The following is a 12,429-nucleotide window of genomic DNA, read 5'->3' as shown; positions in this document are numbered from 1 at the left end:
TCTCTTATTTTCATAGAGAATCGGCATTTTATACATGGGGAGCTGAGGATGAGTTACTGGGCAATTTACTTACCATAATTCATCACCCATAGCCATGGGTTAAGTGGGAGGAAAGAACTTAGTCTAATTTGCTGCATTTCATACAGCTGAAAGTAGAGAGGCAAGCTGATAACAGCTGAAGAGTCACACCCACCGCATCAGCAGTTGTAAATGTGGATTTTTATCTTTAAACAAATTTTTTCATTAAGTCTTCTTTCCAAGCAGTGACTAGACTGTGTGGCAAGATGTGTATACTGTGCAAATTTTGTGTAAATGTGTATTTTGTACCAGCTGATGTAAAAAGTCATGCTCTTTTCTGTCAGCGTAGAGTTGTGATGGCCAATAAAGACACAAGGAGTCAGTTATGTGCAGAAAAGATGTCTCCTTCTCTTTTATTTTCTCATCTGCTTTTTTATACCCTTTGCTAGCAGCAAGCAGTATCCTTATTTTAGGTAGGCAAGCAACAGCATTTTCATTGGCTAGGTTCTATGTGCGATACATTTGGCAAAGCTCAAGGCCTTATTGCAGTTCCCACATCCTAGGCCTACCAACTTTACAGCCTGCCTTTGTTTTCTCCATTAGGGCTGCGTACTGACTTCCTTATCGTCAAGGATACACTCGAAAGTTTTCCCAGTCGATATCTCCATCCTGGGAGCTAACAGACCCACTATTAACCCCTTCACTTTTCTTTGGCGGACTTTGCGTACAGGCCTAGGTAACCATGCACAGAAAGCAGTAGCTTTATTTTAGTAGCAACTCCCTCAGATCAGGCCTGTCCTTTCTGGAGCTAGAGACATATCACTAAAACAGGGGTATATGTAAAGCAGCCACAAACAAGGGCAACAGGACTATTTTCTGCTTGGGGGGAGATGGGGATCCCACTCCAGGGAGCGCAGCCGGCACTGGTTTGCTAAAAGAGGAATTCAGCCCAGTGAGTCTCTGCTCCAAGGACTCTGTAGTGAAACAGGAGGAGTGCAGAAAGACGCTGGAAGAAGACCAAGGAAATAAACAGGTTCTTTCCCACCAACACCATACTTTGGTTTTTGGGTTTTTTTCTCCAGCAAGTAAAGGGAAAAGACCACACTGGGAGATGGAATTGCATGGTCTTGGCTAACCATTTCTGCTAAGCTTTAATAGGTTTGCAAAACAGACGTGCAGAACCCAAGTAAGAAGGGTGAAATAATTAAGAGTTGGAATGTGGAGCTTTTGTCCCTGCTGTAATTGTCCCTGGGCCAGATGAGAAACATTAGACATCCAACAGGTGATATTTTCAGCTGAAAGAACTGAACAGTTCCTCCTTTTTCTAAAGGCTACATACTTTTCCTATCTAATCAGTGATACAAAATGGGGAGGTGCTGACACAAGCAGGAATAGCTGATTACCTCATCAGTGTGGCAGCAGCTCTCCCTTTAAAGTGTGAGCAATTCATTGTGGGTTTGGGAGGTTTTGTTTTGCTTTTTAATTCTGTGCAGGAACCTGCAGTCACCTTTAGGACTGTTCCAGCCTTACCTTACATCTATGCTGAGGCCGACCGAGCACAATGCTACTTGCTATTAGTCTCTAACCAACTCCACTGTTGCTCCTGCAATCAAAACAGATGTAAAGCAAGTAACTCCAGTTGCCAGCATTTTTTTACTCATGTTATTAGTGGCTTTGACCTAAGAACCTGAGGAAGCTGAATCACCACATCTAAATGTAACAGTGTGTACATAACCATGAACAAGAGCTTCTTCTGAAAAACTTCAGAGCATTTGTTCTGTTCCCCAACAGACTGGCTATCCCTATGTGGGAAAAAACCCTGTAATTTCACAGAGGTGACCAGCAGACCTGCAATAGAACTATTCAGAGATTTAAAGCAAGTGGGAAAGCAACCCTCTACAATGCAGTGACAATTGTTTCTTCCCCCTCTTTAAAGTAGGCCCACAAAAAAATCTGTAATGTTTGTATGGCTGTGGAGTTTGTTGGTTTTTTTAACTGTACATTATGTAGTGAATTTGTGTAGTGTTTTGCTGTGACACTACTCTAGATTGTAACTGGCAATTAAATTTCATCTATAAAACATTATTAATCTCACAGATGCAAAATTAAAGCATCAACATTATCTACTGGCCACACTGCACCATGTAAAGTTAGAGAAGCTGAAGCTACCACTAAAAGGGGAAGAGCCCTTGCCCACCCTTCTTTCTGGGGAGGCTCAGACGGAGGCTGCACCACAGTCCAGCATGGCAGATTTGGCCACCTCCAGTTATACTTCTGCCACAAGACTACAAGCAATACAGCAGAGACAAAAGGGTGCATGTACCTTTCTGGAGGAGCTGATGTGTTACACAGATGAGTAAAACCTCAAGATGGCCATAAAAGAAAGGCAAAGAGCTAGCTGCAGAAAGTCAAGCCACTTCCAGGATCACCCAGAGGAAGTACAAGTCAGTGTAATAATCAATTTAAAAATAAATTAGTACCTTCTCTGAGCAGTGTTATGAGCCAGCAGCAAATACTGTTGGCAGCACTGGACAACTTTTTCTGTCCAGGATTTGGGATGTGATGGGGCCCTGAACTCTTGACTTGGGACCAGTTTTGTTCTGATGCCAACCCCTGCCTTTCTCCATGTGAACCATTCATTTTCTGACATGTTGTTGCCTTTCCAAGTGTGACATCATGGCATACTTCCTTCTCACCACCTCCTCTTTTTTTAGTGCAGATTTCCTGTCTACCACCATACAGATGTTTGTGGCATTCTGTGGTGCCATCTGTAAACCTCCTGGTTATGTCAAGCAGCAGGGGTAGGAGCCATCTCATAAGGAGCCCATTTGTGTATGACAGGGGTGAAATAATTAAAATTTCTCCCTCAGTGCACATCTCCTAGAGTAGGTATCTTCAGCAACCCAAAAGCTCACATTTTCCCTTGTCTAGAAAATGTAAATAGCTACTCTTTCTAAAATAAAAATGAGAGGATATGTATGGGAACACATTTGCTCTTATGGCAGCTGACAGACAGTGGCCAGGAATTCTGGACAGGTAAGATTAATACTCACCAGTTTGATGTTCATCTGAGCCCAACCCAAAGTTTAGAATGGAAGATATTTCTAAATGAGGGAAATCTGAGATTCACATTTTGAATCTCTGTACTTTGTGCAGAGCAAAGAAATGCACCAACCTGCACAATATGAATCGTAACTGCTCATTCTGGGATCTGGCGAGGAAACAGCAGAAGTCTGAAAGTGGTGTAGGAATTAGGGAGGCTCAGAGGGAATTGTTTATGGTAAAGGAGACAACGTGGGCAAAGATGAAATTCCAGCTCCTGAGTCTTTTCTTCTAGGTAACTGCTACTGTTTGGAGCCATTAAGATCAGGCAGGCCTTATGCAGCCACGCTGCCCCCACTCTCCTTGCTCTCTGCTGCCTGTGCTGCTATCCCACCTGTGGTCACTCCACCCCAGGTTATGGCTCCCTTCATGGTTGGAGGCGGTTCTGGGCAGGCCCTTTTTCTCTTCACTCTCCACACCAGCTAATTCCATGCCTCTGTGTGTATTTGATGTTAATTCTGGACTTAAGAGATCCCTTTCCACATTGTGACAAGTCCCCTGAAAATCTAAGTTGTTGTTTTGAGCAACCATTGAAGCCATTAGTCACTTAAGGAAGCTTGTCAGAGTCAGCAGCCAGCAATAATATATTCCTTGAATGCAGACTGTCTCCTAAATAATAATAGTTGTCCATAACCCATTTTTCTCTCTGTGGTAGCTGGATTTTCTGGGGATGTGTTGGATCTTCAACACAATCAAGAACAATGAGACAGTCACACAAGTTTAGCAATTGCTTTGTGAGATTCGGTTAACATCACGTAAAAAATGGTTCTCAGATTCCGCACACAGACAGGTTTATGTAAAATATATAAACATTTGTCCAAGTTGTTACAGATTGCATAAATATGGCATTTTTACTGTTGCATTTACAGATGTGCATGTACAATGATATGCAAATAATCACAATCTGATTACAATCTTTGAAAGGTACTTGAACCTTGCATCCAAGTAATGCAATGAATGAAAAATGCCCACCAAAGAATTTAAATAGCAACTTATAACATGGTTTAAATTCATAACAAATTTCAATGTCTTCTCAGTAAAACTTTCACACATTTAAAATAGTTTGTATTCCTTTTATTTGTATATGTCAAAATACAATTTTTTTTTTCCAAAATAGTGGGTTTTGCAACTAGTTTCATGCAGATACAAGGTCTGCTCAGTACTACCAATAAAATCAATATAGCACAGTAGCCATTCATTTTTTAGATAAAAAGAATAAATAACCTAAATATAAAACACTAAAATATTAGAAACATGTATTTAATCATTCACAGGCACCCAAACTTTACCAAATATAATCCAAAATATGCCTAACTGTCTTGTAACAGAACTCAATACGTTGCAGCCATTCAATTCTTTATGTTAGCATAAGACAATGGAAGTCCCTATGGTTCAGACCCACCTCTCATACAGATCAATAACAATAAGATATCTCAAACTATCCGTGTACCTTTAAAATCAAGAATCCTGAGCTTGGTAGTAAGAGCATAACCTTAGATCTTCAAAAAACCAATCAACAGAGAGAGGACATCATGTCTTCCTTACCAAAACATATCCCACCCCCATAAAATTAACCCCCCCTCCCACAAGTAGGCAGTAGAACACCATGACCTTTTTAAATGAAGGGGTACAAATTCACATTTAATATAGTATACAGTATAATCAATAATACAATAGCTACTACAAGCTTTACAATGTACAATTTGTTTTAATGGCTGATCTGTTCAGTGGTTTTAGGCAATAAACTATGTGCCAATAGGATGTCATATTTTGAATGGTTTAGTGAAAATATAAAAGCTGTTTCTAGCAAAACCGATCTTCACTTAAGTACTTTTTTTTGTTTGTTTTTAAAGGCCACTGAAATGTATAAAATGGTCTGACATGATGGTGTTATTAAACTGGATGCCTTCTCACATGGCAACAACAGTGCATATAAACATTATTGTGAGTGTAATGGGTTATGCTTCTCAAATGTTTTAGTACGTTACTTTGGCTAGCACAACAGTTTTGGACAGCACTCAGATAAATACAGGTATGTGAAATGTAGTGAAGCAGTTATATTTATGCATTTTTTTATTATGGTGAACACTATCAAATGAAAAAAAATGGGAGAAAAAGATAATAAAGTATTTTATATAGTTTAGACCTTTTGTAAAGATAGGGCTCCATACCATGTACAATGTCTAAATTCTTTATACCATAAAAATTAACGAACTTTGTTAAACACACTATTCTGGATAGCCTAATTTGCAATACAAACATTTGCAATAGGGAAATATATTCAAGCATGCCACGTGGTGGTCTGAAAAATCAAACCAGTACACATTTATATATACAGCATCACTCAGTACCTGCTCAAATGAATGTGACGATTACAGGATCTAACATCTTTCACTACAAACTTCTTTTTTTTTCTTTTTTTTTTAAAGTGACCAATAAAGGCAGAAAACAGGACTCTTAAAATATTTCTAATTTCAACTGACTTTAAAGCATTTTGTATAGGAAATAAATGCATATTGCACAAACAGTGAAAGCAAATGTTCCACCAAACATCTCTGTTCCAGGTGGTTGGACAATACAACTCTAGTTAGCTACACAAATATGTAATTCAAAAGGGCGTGTGGTCTCTGCAAATGGTAAAGCTGTGAAAACACTGTACATGAAAATCTGGTACATGAAAATTTAGAAGGAAAAAAAATCCAAACTTAAATCTTAAAGAAAAACTGAGTATAGGAAAAAACTGGGAATTGTGGCACAACAAAAACATTATTGAGTAACTGTCTTCTGTGAGAGCTGAAAGCTTTTGTTGATGTAAAAGTGTTTATGTACAACTAAGGCTTACTGGTTAAATATCTGAGGCGTATCTGGCCTTGAACACTTTCCTTATTATGCTGTGGCTGTAAACAAGATTTCTCAGTCATTTTATCTTCTCAGCAGCTGCATTTTAACAGAAACAATGATCTTGATACAAAAAAAACACACAGGTAAGAAGGTGTTTGGCAGGATATCTGAAAATGACAGTCTCCGAGGGATCTTCCCACACTTCCAGTGACTGCCATACCATGGTCCACTGGAGTTACTAGTGATGTGCAATACCGTTATTTGCTGCTGCAGTAAACCCTTTATTTTGAAAGTTTGCTTATAACTCTGATCAAGGCCCCATTTTCATCTTTTAGCCTCTGGTTGTCTGCCTTCAGGTCTGGTAGCATCTATGAAAAAATGAAACGTGATGGTTATTTGCTGTTACACCCCAAGTAAAAGCAGCAAGACTTCACTAGCACTGAGGGTAAAAATCTTTATTCAGCTTAGGTATCTTGGCAGTCCTTGCCCTTCATATCAGCAGTTCAGAAAAATCTCACCTTTTAGCATGATACATTTAAGAGTTAGAGATTAGGAGTTTTCATTTGCTTGGACTAGACGCACTAAAACTCAGCAGTGCAGATGACCAGCCTCTGACAAAAGCATTTATAGTATGAGGAAAGTAATGAAATACTTCAAATTCCAGAGGGGGGGGGAGTTAATTACCAACAATTTAAAGAGGCTTGTCTGCACTGCACTTGCACAGATTCAAAAAAACATGCTGTGGCTAAGCATCTCTACCACTGTGCCCTTGGATGATTTCATCCTCATCAGATAGAGTGTGATTCAGCTTGTTAGCTCATAGCATTTATCTTCCAATCACTTCCAAACTCATGTTGAAGCACATATCCTGTAATTTGAGATCATGTCCCTGAATAGCACAGTTCACACAAGATCAGATCACTGAAAGAGATCACAGAACACCAGGCTGCATACTCAGGCATACAAGTTAGGAGATGGCAAGTTACGGTTGCCACAGGAGATGGATGACACACAAGCACAAAAGCTGAAAGGCAGAAGCCGAGTGAGGTGAGAGTTGGGACAGGGTCAGACAGGAAAGGAGGACAAGTCAGTGCACAGAGGTTGGTACTGAGAGAATTTAACTTGCCAGAGAAACCAGAATTAATCTCAGTAGTTCTCCATAGCTACATTCACACACTGATAACAAAGCACGTATCATAGTCATGGCTAAATTACGTGTAGGGATTCTAGCAGCAGGTTTACACAGGAGGTAACAGCCTATTCCTGCACAGTGGTTACTCAGTAACCTCAAGTGCAAGTGTATGCAGGAGGTCCAAGTCCAGCTGCTGACCTATGTAACAACTGTTACACAATTTTTGGTGATGAAATTTTCTTGGCACTAGTTTGTTTTCATTTTATTCAAGCAAATTGTACTTCCAATCCCATTATATTCAAAACATTACTATGGAACAGAAAGAACTGAGAAGTTTAAAAATGCTGGGTTAATTAACTGTGCTACACCAGAAGGCTTCATTAATACCTGTCCTTGAAAGGATTCCTGTCCACACTCAGTTCATGGAACTGCAGACCCTCTCACAGAGTGAAACACGATGGTGCACTGAAAATGACTGAGGTTACAGACCTCTAATTTATCTCCCTGCAAATATCAAAGTATGTGAAAGGAAGATGACAGGTGATCATAAAAAGAAAAAAGGTGGTCTCTACAAGAATATAGGTAAAAATTATTCTGCTACCCTGGATTCCAACTCTGCTCCATTCTGGAGGTTAGGGGAAACCACCTAAATTGAGTTGTTCAGAGAGTCAGAGGGAAGCTTCCATTATAGTTAAGTGAGACCCGTGTTCTGAACAGAAAGTGGTGTGAAAATGCTGATGGACTTTCAAAAACCACGTCAAGATGTTAGAAATTGGGCAACACAAGCGATCATTTGGCAATATTGAAGTACTACTTGTGTTAAGTTTTTTGAGCTGTAAAAAATAACTACTGTTGTCCAAGATAGGGGTCATATCCAGATCATATGCACATGTACCACATTTGTGCTTGCACCTGTAATATTAGGATAAACTTGGGGTGTTCTATGGCATGTATCAGCAAACAATGGAACAGCCATTTGTTCAAGCAAACCAATTAAAACCTTTCCCTCCTCTTTTTCATTCTGTTATGGATTTCATACCAAAGGTACTGGGTGAAACCACAACAGCCCTCATCTAGCCATGCATGGGGAAGCAGGGGAGTCTGGCTTTGTTCTGGTTAAATAGGTATCTCAGCAAGTAGTGTTGTGTATGCATTCCAATGAAACCTCAAAGTAAATCCAGGAATGTCGCAATCCTCTTTCAACTCACTGAGTAGGGAGCTGCAGCCCATAATGCTTAATTATGCACAGACAGACCCACAGAGCAGCATATTTTCTGGTGAATTATTTTAACAAAATAGCTTTAACATAATCTGGTACCACTGTATATCTGCAAATCTCTGTAGATCGATTTTAATTCTGATTAATAGGTAGAATTAAGAAAATATTTTCCCTTTTGTTCTGAGTCTACTTAAGAATAGGGGAAGACTGGTAGGAGACAAAAGGGTTATATGGCAAGAGGAAACGGCCTTAACTTGCGCCAGGAGAGGTTTAGATTGGATAGTAGGAACAATTTCTTCACCAAAACAATTGTCAAGCACCTGAATAGGCTGCCCAGGGAAGTGATGGAGTCACCATCCCTGGAGGTATTTAAAAGACCTCCAGGTAGATGTGGCACTCAGGGACATGTTTCAGGGGTGGCTGTGCTGGGCTAATGATTTGACTTGATGATCTCAAGAGGTCTTTTCCTACCTAAATGATTCTATGAATAACAGGAGATTCATCGGGAAGGATAAGCACAACTAACCTAAAATATTTACGCTTCTTATCTATAGTAATCCCCACATACCTTAAACCTAGCAAAACCACATAATTTTCTTGGAGCAGTGCATTTCTACGGTACTCAAACTTCTCATGAGGTGACAAGATACACTTTTAATGTCAAGAGGCAAGAAACAGCCCCCTTTGCAGTAAATTCAGTAAAATTGTAGGTATATACTGCACTTAACACTCTGAATTCCAATTTGTTTCTCACCAAAATTGTGAAGTATCTTCCTGTGCTGAGATTCTTGACTAAGATTAAAAATGCACTATTTTGTCTATCTGTATCGTATGACCAGCTACTAACTTTGCAGTGCTGTCATTGAGCAAATGATTATTCAATAATCGCTTGACATATGTGGAGCCAACTCAGATCTATACAGTAATAATAATGTCTGTGTTTGCTGGAGGATTTAACAGTTTTTACATACAAAACAGCTTGGTGAATAAAGATTACAAAAAATTCATGAACTGTGAAGGTACCTGCTTAGATTACTCAGACACACTGCTGTGGTTAAGCTACTATCATATTGTCAAGCCTTCCTCCTATGTTTCCATTGCTTTTCTTTTACTAGCCAGGCTCCTCAAGCTCTACAATGATCTGCCACTGAAAACTCTGCCATTGAAAACTCGCTCTACAGAAGGGAATACTGAATATTTTTCTGTGGTTAACACCCTGAACTGGCTTACCATGGTTAAAGGAATGCCAGTGCTAGTAAAAAAAGATGGTATGGATGTGTAGCTGTGGACAGCAGGCATTAGATTAGCTCAACTGTGTTGAAAAACCACATTGTTAGCTGAGGCTGATGTAAGACAGGCTGCCCTAAAGGGACAGCTCTCCCTCCTCGTGCAGCAGCATGATCCTGTTGCTTTCTGCATGTTAGTTTAGTGATTCAACAATGCTGGGGTAAGATGGATCAAGTATTGTAAAGAATAAAGGGATTTGTTTTCAGTCAGGTCAGTGAGCTAACTTGCTCAGCAAGGGTTAACACAAGGGGACATTAAGGAATGCAGGGCCTGGACCAAGAACAACTTTTCTATCCACATCCTATTGTTAGTCCAATTCCAGGAAGACACCAAGCCAAAGGAAAAAACCTCTTTATTTCATGCCTCTTAGTGGGAAAAACCTGAGATCAGATTCTGAGCAGAATGTACACTCATTGCCTTCCTTGTAAAGTGGGAAGGTAGGTAGATGAGAGGAAGCAGTTTAGCAAGAGTCACTTTGCAGAGGCGTTTTATTTTTTTCAACTATACATCTTAAAAACTCACTGAAACTCCAGCCTAGACAGTTGTTATATAAGAGGAGGAAGAAAGGTATATAGATTTGGTGTAGAATGAAATGACATTTTGTTCCTCAAAGAAGTTTTGAACCTTCAGTGGGTTTCTGTAACAGCCCTGCAATAACACTAAGAACAATAGACTAGAATTTTTTTCCAAGATGAAACTCAAAACAATTGGTACCTTTAACAGAAGGGGACTGAACCAATCTGACACACTTAGGCAGGTTTTTTTGTGTCTGTGTTTTTAAAGTCCATGCATTGTAGGACTCATCTATGACTGGAATGCCTACATGTATAGCAATATAAATCAATAACTTAACAGTGCTAAAAAATGGATGTTTTAAGCTGTCTAGGTGTATATAAGTATTGGCAAGAACCACATGGGAAGTTAATATGTGTAACTAATAACTGACTTGAAATTCCAACACATTTCTGAAACAAAACACTTTGATCCCCCCCTAAACACTAAACCACACAAATGTAAGAAATAAGGTTGCTAATGCAACTGTTCGTGAATGCACAGTACTGAAACCAGTTCTCAAACATTCTTTTGTCAAGACTAGATTTGTATCAATTCTATGCACTTCACTTAAACTGCAGTAAGAAAGCTCAAATCTTAATTTCAATTTGTTGGAAAACTAGAGGCAAAGCTATTTGAGCATTTACTCAAACATCAAAGTAAGGGACTGACTTCAGTATATGCTCATGCAAACTCAAATCCTTTCAATTGTAGCCGAGGTTTTAATATGTCAAAGGTCTGGATCATTGCCAATTCATCTTCAAGGACAAGGTTCAGTGCTAACAAGGGCAATACCACGCCATACCCACACATCTGCAACACCTGTAGTTGGTACACCGGACATCATGCTTTAGCCACACTTTCAGAACTGAGAAGCAGTAAGTCTGTTTTTGACACACAGGTGTTAATAGTAAAATTCTGCCCAAGCACAAACTGAACGTCAACACCTGCCTGGCTACACAAAGGAGAAGGAAGAAATTACAAGTCCACAGAGCGTAGTTGCCTACAGGACCCTGACAACTTGGCAAGCACTCGGGTCAAGGCCCTATTCTCTGTCACCAGTCGCTCATTTATGTGTCTCAAAGATTGAATCTGCTTTATTTGTTGCAGGTTCTGCAGGAATCAAAGAAAAAGGGGTGAAAGCAAGAAAAAAATCCACAAATATATTATGTTTAAAAGAATTAAAGACAAGCAAAATTGAAAGAAAACTTAGAAGAGACAGCCCTGTTTAAAGTAGATAAGTTGCTGTGAAAGGAAAGTATCAAAGAAGTGGCACATTCCTGAAAAGCAATCTAAGAACCAGCAGTGATTAGTCACAGTTTTCCAAAACAGTTCAGGATGCCTTAACAATGAGAGCTATTCCTGGAATTCTTCACTTAACATCCTAATTGCACAAACTAAATCCCCTATTCAAAAGTCTGTAAATAATGACACATTTTACATATACTTTTACACAACTATGCAACAAACAATAGGAATAGTATTTAATCTTTAATTCAAAACTGTCACATATTGCTTATTAAAAGTAAGCTTTTGAAAAAAGCAATATATTCACATTCTTTATTTTTATCAGAAGCCCAACCTTCCCTAACAGGATTTTACAGGCTGATGATAGAAGCTTGCATCCTGTCTTCCACTCTTTGACAGACAATTATTGTCCTCTGGTATAGTTTGCTTTCTAAGTATTTAACCTCTGAAGACCCCTGAAGGAACCACAGACATGGTGTCCTCCCTTACAGTAAATTATCTTGGTCTGAATCCAAGGTTGCTAGAGGCATCACGGTTGCCTTCTGCCTACATCTGCCTGTCAGCTTCAATTATTTCAGCAGAACTTGGTGCATGTATTTCAATGAAAAGTATTTGGAAGTTAATGCCGTTTCCAAGCACCAGAGGGAGCTAAAAAATGAGCTTGAAAGGAAACTTCTTATTAATCAATGAATAATGTTGCTTTCACATTTCACTTTAATTCCATCAGTTTGGTTGACTGTGCCCAATATTTATATCAAAGGACATAATAAAAAACAAACCTGCCAACTTTCTCGTCCTTCTTAATCATACCAGAGAGTTTAACATTGCTAATGAGGATTGGTTGAAAAAAAAAACCAAACCAGAAATTAAATTTATTTTAAGTATTTTAGTATTTTGCTTCTGGGATTCACTTTACACATAGTTGAAAAAACCAGAAATCAATATGGTAAATGTTACTTACTGGTCAACATCTGAAATCTATCTACTGTTTTTTGTTAACTAAAACCTGATTTTTGTTCACAGTATACAA

General features: G+C 39.0%; 1 protein-coding gene across 4 annotated transcripts in view; it reads right to left on the bottom strand.

The window, feature by feature from the left end:
* Positions 1-3,839: 3,839 nt before the first annotated feature.
* Positions 3,840-12,429, bottom strand: part of PPP1R12A (protein phosphatase 1 regulatory subunit 12A) — a 113,588-nt gene continuing 104,998 nt past the window's right edge. For 3 of the 4 annotated variants that reach the window (XM_027655443.1, XM_027655453.1, XM_027655432.1), the window contains one exon: positions 3,840-6,329. Coding sequence is in view for 2 of the 4 variants with exons in the window: in XM_027655432.1 (XP_027511233.1) it covers positions 6,243-6,329 (87 nt within the window). In the remaining 2 variants the exon portion in view is untranslated. Of the gene's footprint in view, positions 6,330-11,102; positions 11,265-12,429 lie in introns of all 4 variants that reach the window. The other variant, XM_027655425.1, reaches the window with a different exon arrangement.

The sequence above is a fragment of the Corapipo altera genome, unplaced genomic scaffold, assembly GCF_003945725.1.
Source record: "Corapipo altera isolate COAL_440 unplaced genomic scaffold, ASM394572v1 1, whole genome shotgun sequence".
NCBI classification, from domain to species: domain Eukaryota; kingdom Metazoa; phylum Chordata; class Aves; order Passeriformes; family Pipridae; genus Corapipo; species Corapipo altera.
Note: the sequence above shows the minus strand (reverse complement) of the source record. Positions and strands in the feature narration are given on the sequence as shown.